This window comes from Octopus bimaculoides, chromosome 20, assembly GCF_046866305.1.
Source record: "Octopus bimaculoides isolate indiv1 chromosome 20, ASM4686630v1, whole genome shotgun sequence".
NCBI lineage: Eukaryota > Metazoa > Mollusca > Cephalopoda > Octopoda > Octopodidae > Octopus > Octopus bimaculoides.
In genome coordinates, this window is record NC_142947.1 from 5890310 (window position 1) to 5905389 (window position 15080).

General features: G+C 37.6%; 1 protein-coding gene across 3 annotated transcripts in view; it reads right to left on the minus strand.

The window, feature by feature from the left end:
- The window catches only part of LOC106873257 (ubiquitin carboxyl-terminal hydrolase 2), a 62443-nt gene that overhangs the window by 5464 nt on the left and 41899 nt on the right, over positions 1–15080 (minus strand). For 2 of the 3 annotated variants that reach the window (XM_052975126.2, XM_014920541.3), the window contains exons 2-7: positions 14726–14886; positions 11779–12642; positions 3295–3351; positions 1798–1927; positions 1034–1139; positions 535–621 (exon numbers count right to left, since the gene is read on the minus strand). In XM_052975126.2, coding sequence (XP_052831086.1) covers positions 535–621; positions 1034–1139; positions 1798–1927; positions 3295–3351; positions 11779–12573 — 1175 coding nt within the window. In that variant the 5' untranslated portion in view covers positions 12574–12642; positions 14726–14886. The remainder of the gene's footprint in view (positions 1–534; positions 622–1033; positions 1140–1797; positions 1928–3294; positions 3352–11778; positions 12643–14725; positions 14887–15080) is intronic. The other variant, XM_052975127.2, reaches the window with a different exon arrangement.

A 15080-nucleotide genomic window follows, 5' to 3' on the forward strand; every position in this document is an offset into this window, starting at 1 on the left:
GATGGTTTGACAGGATCTAATGTATTCAAGGACTGCATTAAGCCCCAGTGTCTGCTTTGGCATGGTTCCTACAGCTGGATGCTCTTCCTAATGCCAACCATTTTACAACATGGATTGAGTGCTTTTTTTCTAGGGATTACTTGTCATGGAATATCAACTTTAAAAAACTTCTTACCCAGCATGCATCATCTGTTTACCTTATATATTACCATAGCAACCTATCTGTATCTTTAATCCCAAGATGGATTTCTAACATCGGTACAAGGCCTCATGGTGTACTTCATTACCCTGACCCCTCTACTTGAGATGTACATATTTTATCAAAGACGAAAGATAAAACGGGTCTTGCACAGAATTCAGCTTTACTCTTCATTCTTCTTGGGTTGCTAAAAGACATATAGGGGTCAATTTACTGTTCATCCCCTCCCCTACTCCCTACCTCAAAAGACCTTTTGTTATATGTCAACAGCAAGGATGGTTACTTTTCTAGATTAGAAATGTCTATGCAATAAAAGTAGAATAGTATTCGGGTACCCTTTGGGTCCGGATTTCTTCGTTGTGTCAAGTTCTTCATGTAAGCCATTGATCAGGTGATTGTAGAACTCATGGGCATCTTCTTGGCTATTGGGAAAAAAAAAGAAAGAAATAAACAAACAGTAAATACAAAAAATTGTTAGGTGTGTAAGTGCATACAGACACATGCTCTGTCATCAATTCACAATAAAGTATGCGTGTTTGTAGCAGTGTGGCTTCAATCCTGTTTCTGGTGGCCACACAATCACAAGCAGACCTAAACACCTCCTTGGTCCGGCAGAATCTCAAAAGCATGACAGCTGGAGGGAGAGAGAGGGCTGTAACACGCACACACATACACACAATTACTTAAAGGAAATAAGGGACTCACAATGTTTCCCCTATACCAAGGTCTAGAGGACATAAATGTCAATAATTCCTGAAAGCTAAAACCTAAAGTTAATTTGAAACGTTAAATAAAGAATTTACAAAACTGAAAAGAAAGCAGAGAGGAACTTACCCAAAACCTTGGTAAATACTATTTAATTTTTTAATACTGCTTCTAAACACAGCTGGTGTGACTTCCATTCGGGATGTCCACAACTTTTTCATCACTTCAGAAAAGGCTGAAAATATATAAAAGGCAGACAGAGCATTTAGTACACACACAGTATTTAAATCCCAGTTACTGCTGGTTTCATGCTGTGGAAACAATAAACTGACAAGCTTGTATAGCTTGCCTTCTGTTTCCAGGCAATCTTTCCAAACTCCATAAATGCACAACACACACACACACACACACACACATTTGAATATACAAACAAGGAATTTAGGCATTCAATACAAACAAAGAATAATTGGGGTAGGGTTTGTTTAATTCCCAGGTCAGCAGACCTGTGATCAAAGGCTCTCCAGCTGTGACCATCCTACCATTTCCCAATGTACAGAGAACTCAAAACCATAATTATCCAATGTCCTTTTTCAAGATGGTAGCATATGATATGAGGGAGATTTGGTTGCTACTGCTAGCAAGTCAAGCAACCATGTAGAAGTTTCTCAGAAGTTGAATTTCAAGGTGAGTGAGCTAAGGGTGCAGACGGTGGTGGTGGTGGTGGTAACAATGATGCTAGTAGTGCTGGGAAAGTGATTTTTGAGAGGCTGTGACATGAATGAGGATGGTGGTGGTGAATATGGTACTTGGTGGAGTTGCTGGAGGCGGGGGCAGGGGGAATGACTACAGTTAGAGAACAACATCTACATAAATACATCATAGATGGAATGTACCTCTTAAAAAATTTCCTTCAAAGCGGGCAGCCCCTGGTTTGGCAATGTCCAGTTTGTAGTGGTCACTGATTATGTAGTTCAGCAGCAAAGGGGATTTGTTCAGACACTGGAGAATACTGTTCATGAAACACTAAAACGGAAGAGAAAAGTTGAGGGTTTAACAATGTATTACTTGAAAAGAAAGCTTTCTTCAATGTGACCCCCACCACCAAATTTCTTTCGGAATGTTTTTGATACTTTATTGCTTTGAGAGAAGAAGAATGGTTGGGCCTAAACATTTTTTAGACCCTCCAAGACCAATTGGAGGAATGGTGAAAGTTGTCCTCAAGGCAAAGATCTGATCCAAATTTTTTGAGGAGAGTGAATTCTGCTAAAAACTCTGCTCATAAAATCTCAAAACAGCTCACAACCCATGAATTTTAGAAACATCTTAAAGTATTGAATAAATTACTCACATCACTTGTTAACTGTCAAGACACTGCATCCATCCAAAGATTCTATGCTTCCCAAAATTCCCCAACACCACTCCTGACATGCCTACCCACCTTGTTCCTCTTTTAATCTTCCCTTTTCTCTATTTCTGTGTCTTATTCTGTCCCCTCTACATGTATTTTTTTTGCTTCCATTACTGTTTCTTTTCTCTCCTTCACTTCTATGTCTGCTTTCTGTCCCCTTTTTTAGCCCTTTCTGTTGAGTTATACTGCACACCTGAGCATTGCATACAGTAAGCTTGTTATTATCAAATTATCATCATCATCATCATTTTTTTATTATGCAAGCCCCAGCAGATGTCCCTTCATGGAAGTCTCTCCTCCCTCTCCACACTTGTATTAGCCCTTGATTTTTTCCAAAGGGAACATCTAGGGCCAATCCATCTTCATACAAGTATCACATGTGTTTCTATCAAAACACAAACAGATGCAAAGTATCATGGCTGATATTCTAAGAACTTCACCACCACCACCACCTACATCTTATACATTGTCATGCATATTAATATCAATAAAATGTAATGTTTATTACTTGTAACGTGTACATAGAATGTGTATATAATGTTATATAAGCTTGTTACATATTAACTTTATTCCACATCCAAAACGTGTTCATTTTCCCAATTTTTATTTAAGGTTTTAAAAGTTATTAAATGTTTTAAAGTCATCTGTATATATATATGTATAAAAATGTTTGTAGGTGTAGTCTTTATATGTATAGAAATACATGTGTATAAAAAGCAGTGTGTTTGTGTATGAAAAAGAGTGCCAGTTTATACACACACACACACAAAATTGTATGTGTGTGTGTATGATTATTTATAAACATGTGTATCAGCATATATACATAATTATAGAAGCACACATACAGATGTATGTGAAGAAGGCAGATATAATTGCAAGTCAACGAGAACACACAAACGAACAAAAAGTAAGTGAATAAATAAATGGAAAAAAAAAAAGGAGCAAATTGTAGCAAAAGAAAAGTTTGGTTGTTCTTACGAACCGTGTTTCCGAGGTTTTGAAGGCCAACCATTCCATCAAGATCATCTATCTTATTGACCTGAAAAGAAAGGAGAGAATGGAAGACAATGACAAAGAAAAAACTGAGCTGAAAGGAATAACTGAAATGAGTTAATGACATGGATTGGATGTCATGCGGATGATGTACAGATACTGTAGTCGTAGATTCTAGGGAAAATGGGGATGGTCACAGCTGGAATGCTTTTGATCAGATGTTTGTTTGATCTGAGTTGATCTGAGGGTGAGCAACAAGATCAATAACTCTGTCACTCAGTCCTGACAAAGAGCAACATCATTAGCCTCAAATGCTGTGCTAGGAATGCTTAGGGTCAACAATAAATATTGGGGGATCCTAACTGTGACTGTGGCTCATAGTGAGTGACTGAACTATGGGGCAAAGGGAAACTATCCATCCAAGCCAGTGTTACTGATCTCCGAGATTTTAGAAAGCTGGCAGCTGTCCAGAAAAAATTTCCTCTGATGACAACAGTTGGAGAAGACCTCTGATCATCAATTAAAGTATATTGTTGGCTGTGTATTATCCAATATACACTTCCTTTAAAACTACAAAGTATGATTCCGGAGAATTTGGCTGCTATATCTAGCAGGTTGAGCAAAAATGTAGAAGCCTCCTTGATAGATTCACCTTAATCCCTACAAATTACTAAGGCGTTTGACTGCTATATTAGCCACAAGTATAAATGTTTCCTCTGCCAAAGAACTCGTAATATTCCAAGGTGTAATTCCACCCCCAGTCTATGAAAAGGGGTATATGCTACATGAAATGTTCAATACCATCCCTGGCCATGATTCAGTAAGAAAATATGAATGAAAGAAATAAAAATGTGATGACTTGAAAAAGGTATGTGGCAGGATTGGTGTCTGACTGGGAAAAATTACCATTAATACAGCCTAGAATTCTTCGAGGAACTAGAGAAAAAGAAGCTTGTATGAGGTTGCTTGAACTGCTAGAAAGAGCAGCTATGTCTATATCAAATCACACACTACAGTCTTAAACAAAGAGAGAACAATAATGACAGAAATGGGGATTTGAGAAAGGCTCCAGTGGAACAGTATCTGTTCAATGACGAAATGCATAAGCAAAGCAAGAAAATCAAAATTTGAGCAACAGTTGATCATCACAGCTATTCATCACTGATCCTGCTCAATTGCGAACCTGTGTTACACTCGTCATAAATTGATCTCCGATAACACGGGTCAGCGATCAGTCAAAGATTCTGCTTGGTCTGCAAAAGCACACTCCAATGACCATCCATCCGTAATGCTCGGCCACTCAAAATGCACTGTGTTTCTATCACTGTGCTGTGAAGTTGCTCGTTTTTGTGTGTGCATTCACCTCTCCGTATCCATCAACATGCCACCAGTAAACAGACGAAACACGACGGTGCCTGGCCTTAACGACACAAATTTATTATTTACTGGTCATGTGTTATAAGACTTTACTTTAAATATTATTCCAACCATCAAACAATAAATAGCACTGTGTTTAACAACTGTTTTGAGGTGTTATTTGGATAAGTTAGGGGACAACTTGGGTTTTCAAAACGAAACCCTTTCTTTCCCCTGTTATTCATTCATCACCGATTCATTTAAGACGGTGTTTTTTTGGGGGTGGGGGGATGGGGAAGAAGACCAAACACTCGTAATAAACGAGGATAGACGTATCAAACTATTTTTCTTTCGTTTCCTGCCCGTTTTTTTTTTCCATGCCAGCATGCGTAAGACGAATATATTACGAAAGTATTGTTTTACAACTGGATGCTCTTCCTCTCACTAACCTTTGTTTTTTTTCAAGCAAGGAATCTCTAATTTAATACGTTTTAGAAGTGTAAAGCCCGCGGACGATTTGTTGATAAGGCAAATGACAATGTCACCGCTTTTAGCTCCACACACATACGACACAAAGACCTTTTTTGAGTTTCCGTCAATGAAACCTACCCACAAAGGGTTTAAGCAGTCCAGAGTTATAATGGAAAACACTTGCGCAGGTGCGGTGCAGTGAAACTGAATCTGAAATCATGTGATCGCAGAAGCAAACTTCTAGACTACAGTCGTAATTAAAAAAAAAATGTTAATCAAATCAAAGACGTAATCTTAATTTGATGTCCCAGAATGATGACAACAATCACATGGGAAACAAAACCAAAAGCTCCGTATTTTTAATGTTAGTAAGGGATGGCGTTAAACCAAAGCTACAATGATCTTGGAGTATAACGTGCTACTTTCACTTTCTCAGATTTAGTTGGTAGAAGTTGGTAGGCTGCAGGAGATTACTATTTAAACAGTGTTGGAGGCTAGCTCGTTGTTTAAGATGGAAAAGTGTAGAAATTTTGCTGTTCATTTTCCAGTAATTTATTTCACAATCGAGTTTTAGTGGTTGCTCAGTTAGTTACAAATCACAATAGAATCTCTCGCTAATCATGCATTTCCATCTTAAACAATACAAACATGAACAAAAAATTCTAACCAATTTGATAGTCACAAACCTTCCATCTTAAAAAACAAAAATTTTTAATTGCATCACAAAATATTTTCTACGACAAATTAAGCGATAACAAGAAAACAAAAAAAAAAAAAAGAAATTCTTTGACGGCCACCAAAGGAAAAGTTAGCTAAAATTTGAGAAAGTAAAAGTGGTACGCTATTATCAAAGACTGCCCAAGTTAGTTGCGAGGAAAAAGGAAAATATGAAACACTGACATGTAGTGAAAACAATGTCCGTCCCAGGGTGGGTACCATTTCTTTGTAGTCTAACAGCAAGTTATCACTGATGCAACAGATGTTTGAGATATAATCCATGAAAAAATGTTCGAATTTCATGGCTAGTTATCTTTGGTTGTCGAAGTTACAGATATTCTGACAGTGTTTTAGTTTTCATAAGACACTGTATGTCTGACGACGAAAAAGGACGCCATCTTTTTTGCTTCTTTTACTTTTGAAAAAAGGTAAAAGAATGGATGACGGGAAATTACGACCGCTGACGAAAAGAGATGGAATTTATAGGAGATTGTGGATAGATTGATTGAGAGTTCGTATCTCGTCAACGATGCTGTGTTGTTGTATAAACAGTTCTGGTTGCTAGCTCTAAGTGGCAATCGTCCCTCCTTGCTCTCTGCAATGTGTCCATCTTTTAAAAGACGGTGGAGTATGACTTGAGTGAGATTTGTCTCGGTTGCAGAGGTTCTCCTATTGGTTTGTTGTTGTTTAGCTACAGTTCAGTCTTCGTCTGGCAGACTTCAGATCAAAGGCCGTCCATCATGACCATACCGTTTTTTATTCAGACACAGTTCCTTCGTTTTTAAGACACAAAGGTATGAATTGAGTGACGAACGGACTGCTATTTCCAGCAGGTCAAGTGAACACGTTGACGTTCCCTCGTTGGACCAAGTGAAATTAGTTTCGTTAGTTGGAAGTACCGAGTTCAAATCATCTCTGAGGCACAAACAAGCCAACAGGCAAACCTTTTTAATATATATCAATTCTTACGGAAAAGCGAAGATTTTAGTCTTTTATAAACGATTAAAACGAAACGATCCCCGACTTGCTGCAGAGAAAATTTAAGGGTCCCGATATAAAAGAGTTGGATTCAATTTCGATCTACGTTCTTTTATTTTAATGATTGTATTGTCTCGCTCCAGGTCACGCTTGATTGAGTAGACTTATATCTATGATCAAAGATACCTCAACCCTAAATCTCTATCGCTTCCCCTCCGCAGCTCCAACCAATTCAAAACTATCAAATTTGTCCCTGCTTTTTTTTTTCTTCTCAATGGTTAGGTTATGATTGAAATGAAGTTTTTCCATCATTTCGATACAGTCGAGTTAACTGCTCAAGCTCCTTCGCTAATTCGTCTTTTCTATGATGGATGCAGCTGACTGGGAATAATCGAGTGTTGCTATTAGACAATATTTTGTTGCATGGGTGAATTAAATATAGTATATAATAGGTTTGGCTTATTCATGGTTTAGCCTAGAGGAAGGAGATGTGGCCATGGTCTTCAGAATCACTCCAATATCGATGCAGAAAAAAAAAAAAGAAGCTTGGTAGAGAAGGAATTTCAAAGACTAGACTTTCTCGGAAGGAGGAACTGTTCGTCGTGGTCAGAGGGTGGACATAATATGAGTAGGAGAAGAGGTGGAACGAAGGAATCGGGAGTATTTAGTGACGGTGACACGAGTCTTAGCAATTCGGAGGAGTAGAGAGGTCATTGTAGAAGAGGAGAACAAGCAAGACGGCGAGGAAACGGCAGGTTTGTGGAGGTTGGCCTGTTTCGGTGATCTCGAGTCAATGACGTTTCCTTTTTGAATGATAGGAAACTGCGGCGAATTGGCAGGATCGTTAGCACAACGGAAGATGAGGACATGCTTAGCAGCAGTTCGTCCGTCTTTACGTTGATTTTATCGAAGTCGATAAAATATGAACTAATTGAAGAGTGGGGCTGATGTGATCGATTAATCGACTCTTTTGAAATTGCTGGCCTTGTGCCATGATTTGAAACTTATACGAAACAAAAACTATTCGAGATGATCGTATTTAGTCCGGAATCCAAGTAGAGTTTTAGGGGTCTGTGTTAGCAAAAGGGGTTCGACAGGAAGTATACAAGTTAACATTTTTATGTCTTGTTTTTCGTATGAGAGTGAGGAAAGAAGGAAAGTAGGGCAAGGTTCCGTATCAATCATCGAACTATCGCGTTTTCTAGTCTCTTATAAGAACTAGCAAAGTTTAGGCGCAGTTTTAGTAAATGGTGAAGCCAAAGTAGTCATATGATCTGCTAGAAATAACAGCAAAATCTCCTATAAATTATACACCAACGTCAAAGATAATGTAGTCCTGGAGATATTGTGTAAAAAAGTATGAGAGAGAGAGATAGAGATAGAGATAGAGAGAGAGAGTGAGATGGCACTGTTCAGTCGGAAAGCTTTTGATCATAGATGTGATTGATTTGAGCATAAGCAGGTCTACCGTCCACCGCATTTTGGAGTCAACCCAACAAGGGAGCGTCCATGTGATTTCTTGACCTGTCAGAAATAAGAGAAATAAATGTTTCTAAAATCTCATCCTTTCGTCCGAAATAAAGAAAGCATTTGGTTGTTTACAGAGATTTATTGGGACGAATTTCAAATGAAAAAGCGAAAAACGACGAATTTTTGATTATTTTTTTGAACTTTTCCTTGCGTTTCACTGAATCGCTACAATAGGGGGAATAACAGAAAAGCGTCGCAGAAAAGACAGAAAGAAAAATATAAAGAAACAACTGGAAATTTCAACTACATTAAGTGAATTGAAAATAATGATTAGAGTCCGCCTTTGAACTAATCCATCTTGTATATCCCTCCTCCACCCCCCACCCCCCCAAATATAGGGGAGAGGGGAAGGCATCGCTTAAACTGCTAGAAATAGCAGCCAAGGCTCCAGCAACTCATACCAACTCGTTGTTGGGTTTATCTCAACTGGAATACCTTCGATCAGGGCTGACCAGCATAACCACGAATTGATTGGTACCCCAATCCCACTTGATTTCCACACACCTTTCTGAAAAATACGTATTTTGCAGATAAGATGGACTTCTTTCAGATTCCATCTACCAAATCCACTCAAGGCTTTGGTCAGTCCAAGGACACTTGCCCAAGGTTCTACACAGTGGGACTGAACCTGGAATCATGTAGTTGGGAAGTAAACTTCTTACCCCACAGCCACGCCTATATATTTATATATATAGTATTTATATTAATATTTATATATGTTTATAGGGGTGAGGGGGGGGGGGCACGTAACATAATCTGAACACTATTTCAGAAAATTATCTCCATTCTCTTTGAGCCTGTATAAAAGACAAATTTCGATGGGGCAAAATGAGTAAGACAAGACAAGGTAAATTTGTTTCTTCAATTCTCCAGAATTACATTTGGGGAAAAAAAAACTCATAACACATCAATATCCATCCTTAGACATTGGAAAGATTAGAAATTCAACAAAAATTCGAAATATCTCAGTCAAATTGTAAGAGGATCATGGAAAAATGGCACATGATATGAAATTAAACGAAACTTGGCTAAATCTAAAAACTTGACATAAAATATTATCTATAGCTTCTTCAGAATCTGCTGGAGTGGGTTTTTCATGGTAAAGAGCAGAAATTTACGAAATTGGTCATTACTCGATTTGACCCAGTTAAGACATTATTTTTTTTCTAAATTGAAAATTATCAAATTAGACACTAATGTGAGAAAAAAACCCAACTTGGAATTCAAAAGAGAAAAGAATTGTGACTGTTAAACACCAAAAATTGTCCAGATATTTTATTAGCAACCTCAATTAGAATTGGGTTAAAAATGAAAGGAAATTTCTTGAAAAACAAAAAGCACCAATCACCTGACCATATTCCAAACCCTCTTCAACCTCAACAACAACATCAACCATGCTGACCAATTTTTATTCCCAAAGACGATGCGATGGAACAAAGGGATTATGATGCAATACTTGCAACATAATTATTCCAAACAAGTAAAAAGAAAATAATAAGAAATCAGAAATTACTCATTTTGCCCCACCCCCATTTGAATAAATATTTATACAATATTCATATGATATTTATATATTTATATAAACATTTGTACAATATTTATATAATATTTACATAAATATTTATGCAATGTTTATATTTATATTATATAAATATTTATAAAATAATGTTTAATATCCTCTTCTATAATGAGTGAAGATCCATTGAAAAGAAAGACAAAATTGATGTGAACAGTGATTGGAAGGGAAATGGTTGCTAGAATCTAAATGAAAACAATAAAAAAGCTATCTGTTGTAAACGCTGCAGTGTTACTCTGAGAAATACAAATAAAAGACAAAACTTCTATAAAATGTTAATGAAACAAAAATTGTTTTGATGAGTCTAAATCATTTGTTGACAAACAACTCAATTTCTGATAAAACGAACAACCCAACAGAAACTGAACAAACAACTATATATACGCACACACACACACACACATATATATATATACAATAATATAATTATATATATATATATATAACTGTATATATAGTTATAGTTATGATAAATAGTTATTGTAGTGACATGAGAAGAATTTGATGTGTTATTTATTTATTTCACGAGATGACAAAGTTGATAGGACCAGAATTGATGACATATAAAAACAACCATGGAACAGAATAAATAATAATGCTTTCCTTCAGTTTGACAGAAAAGGTAAATTTAATGAATGTCGAATTCTAATCTGAGTATTTCGAGTTTCATCATTCGTATTGGCTGACATCATTAAAATATCTCTTGAGTCTTTTTTTTTAAAGATGAATTAGCAAAGAACATTAAACCACCCGAAATTGATCCAAGACACCAAAACATTAATGATGTTTACCTTGCTGGAAAGGTAACAAAACATTTAATTAATTAATTGACCTTTTGATAATGAAATCAGTGATCATTTGAAACTCCAAATGGAATTTTTGTGTTCAAATAATAAAGAGGTTTCCTTTCCATCACTAAACTAGAGAAAGATAATTTAGGCATAGCTCCTATGTCTAACATCTTACCAGTTGTTCATTTCCCGTCCATTATGCTACAAAGTAACAGATGAAATGCTCTTAATGATCAATGGAAGAGTTATTGGTTAACAGAAAACAATGTAACAATCTCTATAAAAAATATTTTTGAATATTGATAGCCAAAATAATGCCAAAGTAAACTTTGAACACAGCACTGTCCTCTGCCATGTCAGATCTTGTCAGACTGTTCAACCCATGCCAGCATGGAAGACAGATATTAAAAGATGATGATGATAACTGCTACAAATTAGAAGACATGAAAGATAGATTTTGTATTTGAAAATATAACTTGTTATTCTATTGTTCTGATTGACAATGTTTCCAGCTTTGTCAGTATTTGTGAAAAGAATATTCTCTCAACTGAGGAATCAAAACAGCAACAATAAAGAATAAAATAGAAAGTGCTTATTGATTTCTTGCATGTGTGTAACCCCGAAAATATTGATTTCACAAACTGGAACGAGGCCCAAAAGTTTTGGGTGTAGGCAGTTTAAATCTACTTCAGTATGTGTAGGGTATTTTAGTGACACCCAGGTGGAATATGATAATAAAGAGGACTCCAACACGTTCCCTCTGTCAAGTTAGAACATAGAAACCTAGAGGCACAACTGAATTCCACAAAGCATAAAATGTGAAGGTATTAAAACAATTACTATAGATTACTAATGCACGTGGTAGGAACACTAGAATAGGTTTTGTTATCTTAGAAAAAGTTATTGTTTTAGTTGCTTTGTAGTTCTGAGTTCAAGCTCTTTTCTTACCATATTTTTGCCAAATACAATGTCTTTGTTTCAATGAATTTTGAAAATAATAAAGAGGCAGCCCCCCCCCCCCCCCAACAAGAACAACAACGTATCTGCTACTCACCGGTCTTCTGGCTGTTGTAGTGCTGATGTGATTGACTGTGTTGTTGATATGATTTGTCTGGTCAGAGAGAGGTTCCACAGGACTGTATCTGTCACTGTACACTTTGGCTCTCCAACCCAATGTGTTTAAACTGCTGCTATTGTAGTTTTCTAATGTTGATGTAGAATCATTCTTTGTTGATTTGTTGGAGACTCGTTCCATGGCAACATCCACACTGGGTGCCCGGCTCCTCGAACCTGTTTGACTATGTGACTCTGGGTTTACAGTGCGTGATTGGCTGGCAGCTCTTAGGCGGGAAGAACTATAGGCATCTGAAGAACGAAAGTCCGAGTACCGACTTTGTGTGCTTGGCAAATCGACAACGCTTGAGGCTCTTGCGCTACGTAAGGTGCTACCACTATACAGACTGCCAGGAGAGCTCTTATAACTCCTAGATAAAGGGGACGAATAATTGGATGTAGAATACTTGGAGCTACTGAGTGGTGTGTGAGTATATTCTGTTGGTTTTTGAGTTTTTGTGTACGAAGGCAAACTGATGTTTTCACTGTAGCGTGAACGGTTGGTGCGTAAGTCCGATAACAGTTTGCCTTTTCTGTCGAGTGGACCCGGTCCATCAGGGAGCCGGCGGGAGTAAAGTCTGTCGATAGTTGAAGCAGGGCTGCAGGAATAGCCATGGTATTTTAAATATCCAGAATCAGGGCGATAAGTTTTCAGATAGCTTGATGCAGAGTTGGATGGCCCTGAAAGAGATAGCTCGAGAGAAGCCCGCCTTGAAGCAACAAGTGAATTTTGCATGCCTGGTTCTAATCAGTTCTACAGCCAAAATGTATCAAACTTTTCCAAGTGGTGCCTTCATCTCACCAGCTGAAAGACAAAGAGACAGTATAAATGATATATATCTATATAGAGATTATATATTAGAAAGAAAAAAAAAACCCAGCAAACAAAAATTTTATTTAACTAGGGGATCAATGAAATTTCACTGGGTACAAGATCAATAATGATATTTAACAAAGAATAAGATCAAATTAGAGACATTGTAAGCAAGAGTCACTGTCATACAAGTAATATTGCTCGTCTCAAGTGTTGTGAAAAATATGTTTGACCACAAGGGACCATTACCCTATTTGGAAACAGATGTGGGTTGGCACACACACACACAAATACACGCACATGCATGCACATGTGCACACACATGCACAGATCATTGTTTTCTGTGTCTGAATAAAAAAGTGGAAGAACTCCGTTTCAGGTAAAATACTCAATATATAAAATAGAGTGAACATATGTGTTTGTGCATGTATGTAAACATGGAGATAGAAACCTTAAAATGGTAGCTGTAACAAAAGTGGGCATTTTGAATATATTTGCATTTAGGTGTTGGTTCCATTATGTTCCTGCTATGTTCTGTCTCTTCAAAGCTTTCTCACCTTCCAAACCTTCTGCTGCCCTCCACTCTCCACTGTACCTTGCTTCCTGTACAACAAGGGATGGCATTGGAGTTGTCTACATTGTCAACTCTAAACCATCCTTCTGTCTGTCTGTCTGTCTCTATTCCATCATGATGTGTGTGTGTGTGCGTGCGTGCATGTCTATACATGTACATGTGCATGTTTGTGCATGTCTTGCATCCATTTGCATCTGTGTGTTGAAGGAAACGATTAAAAGGATTGGCGTCAGGAAGGGCAGCCAGCCACGGAACAAGGAAAAGCAAATCCTGAAATGAAGAGGATCATGATGGTGATGATGATGATGGTGATGATGATGATGGAAAGGGTGTGTGTGTGTGTGCTGTGTTGACTCAAGTAAAACACTTTCTCAATCATAATGTAACCCTATTTTTTGTAGCTAAAAATCAATAAACTATTCTATCCTCTTATGTAATGCAGCCCCCCGAGAACAGCCATAATTATTTTTATATAATCTAAAAAAAAAACAAAAAACCAAAGTAACTTAAACCGTCCAAAGGACGGGTGCATTTGCTAGTGTGTATATATATGTATATATATATATATATATATATATATATATGTGTACAGCACTATATATTCATTACCAATCAGTTTCACACTGAATATTAGATTGGATTAGATAACAGGCACAATTATGTAACACTGCAAGCTAGTCAGAGCTGGAAGATGTTATTGGAGGCAAAGACCATGTTCGGTTAACGAGTGTTGTGAAAAAAGATGAACCTGTCTGTCTGTCTGTCTCTCACTATATATATATACAAACACACATACATACATACATTTTATGGACTGTGTTGGTGCTTTGATGGATGACGGTTCAGTAAAACACCATTGCTTGACCATAAGCCTTTGCCCACCTGTGTGTGCAGGGGTCAGAGCTGAAGATTTCCAGTGACATCGTCCACCCACCAAGATCACCTCTTCCCCTCTCTTTACTCAACTTGGAATTGGTGTCTTGGATTGCTGAACAACCTGCATGACGAATGCTATTAGAGCGGTTTGTGTAGAGCCAGTCCCTTTCTCTTGACCTTCCAACTTGTCTTGGTCAGGTGCAACATGTCACAAGCCCAGTCGTTATCAGTTCTGCACGAAATGTATGGGGTTACCTTTCTTTAGATGAGCACGTGGTCTTGGGTTCAGTCCCACTGCATGGCACCTTGGGTAAATGTTTTCTACTATAGCCCAGGGTCAACCAAAGTTGTGTGAGTGGACTTGGTAGATGGAAACTGAAAGAAGCCCATCATATATACATACATACGTATGTATCTATTTGTGTGTTGTATTTGTCCCCACCACCACTTGCCAGCTGGTGTTGGTGTGTTTACATCCCTATAACTTAGCAGTATGACGAAAAGAGACTAATACTAAGTTTAAGAATGAGTGCTTGGGTCCTGGGGTTAATTTGTTTTACTAAAACCCCTCAAGATGGAGCTCCAGCATGGCTGTCATCTAATGACTGAAACCTATTTACTTGCCTCCAGGTGACAGCACCGGTCGTTCTTTCTCACTTGCTCACTCTCAGATGAAGGCTAAGAGCCCGAAATGTTAGATTCTTCACTCTTGACAGGAATTGAACTTAAGGAATTCGTTCAAGGAAACCCTCCTCTTGATTAGTGTAGTCTGGTGTAGACAATGCCTGGAAAGAGAAAAGACAGGATGGTCAAAGTTGGACTGCCTTTCATTGTGGGAACTTTCAATCAGAGCAAGGGAAAGGCAAAACTACTACTACTACTACTACTACAATATTAACAATGACCTATATTTACAGTGTTATATATTTATCACTTCAGGCATTACCACCACCACCACCACCAGACATGGCCACCAAAG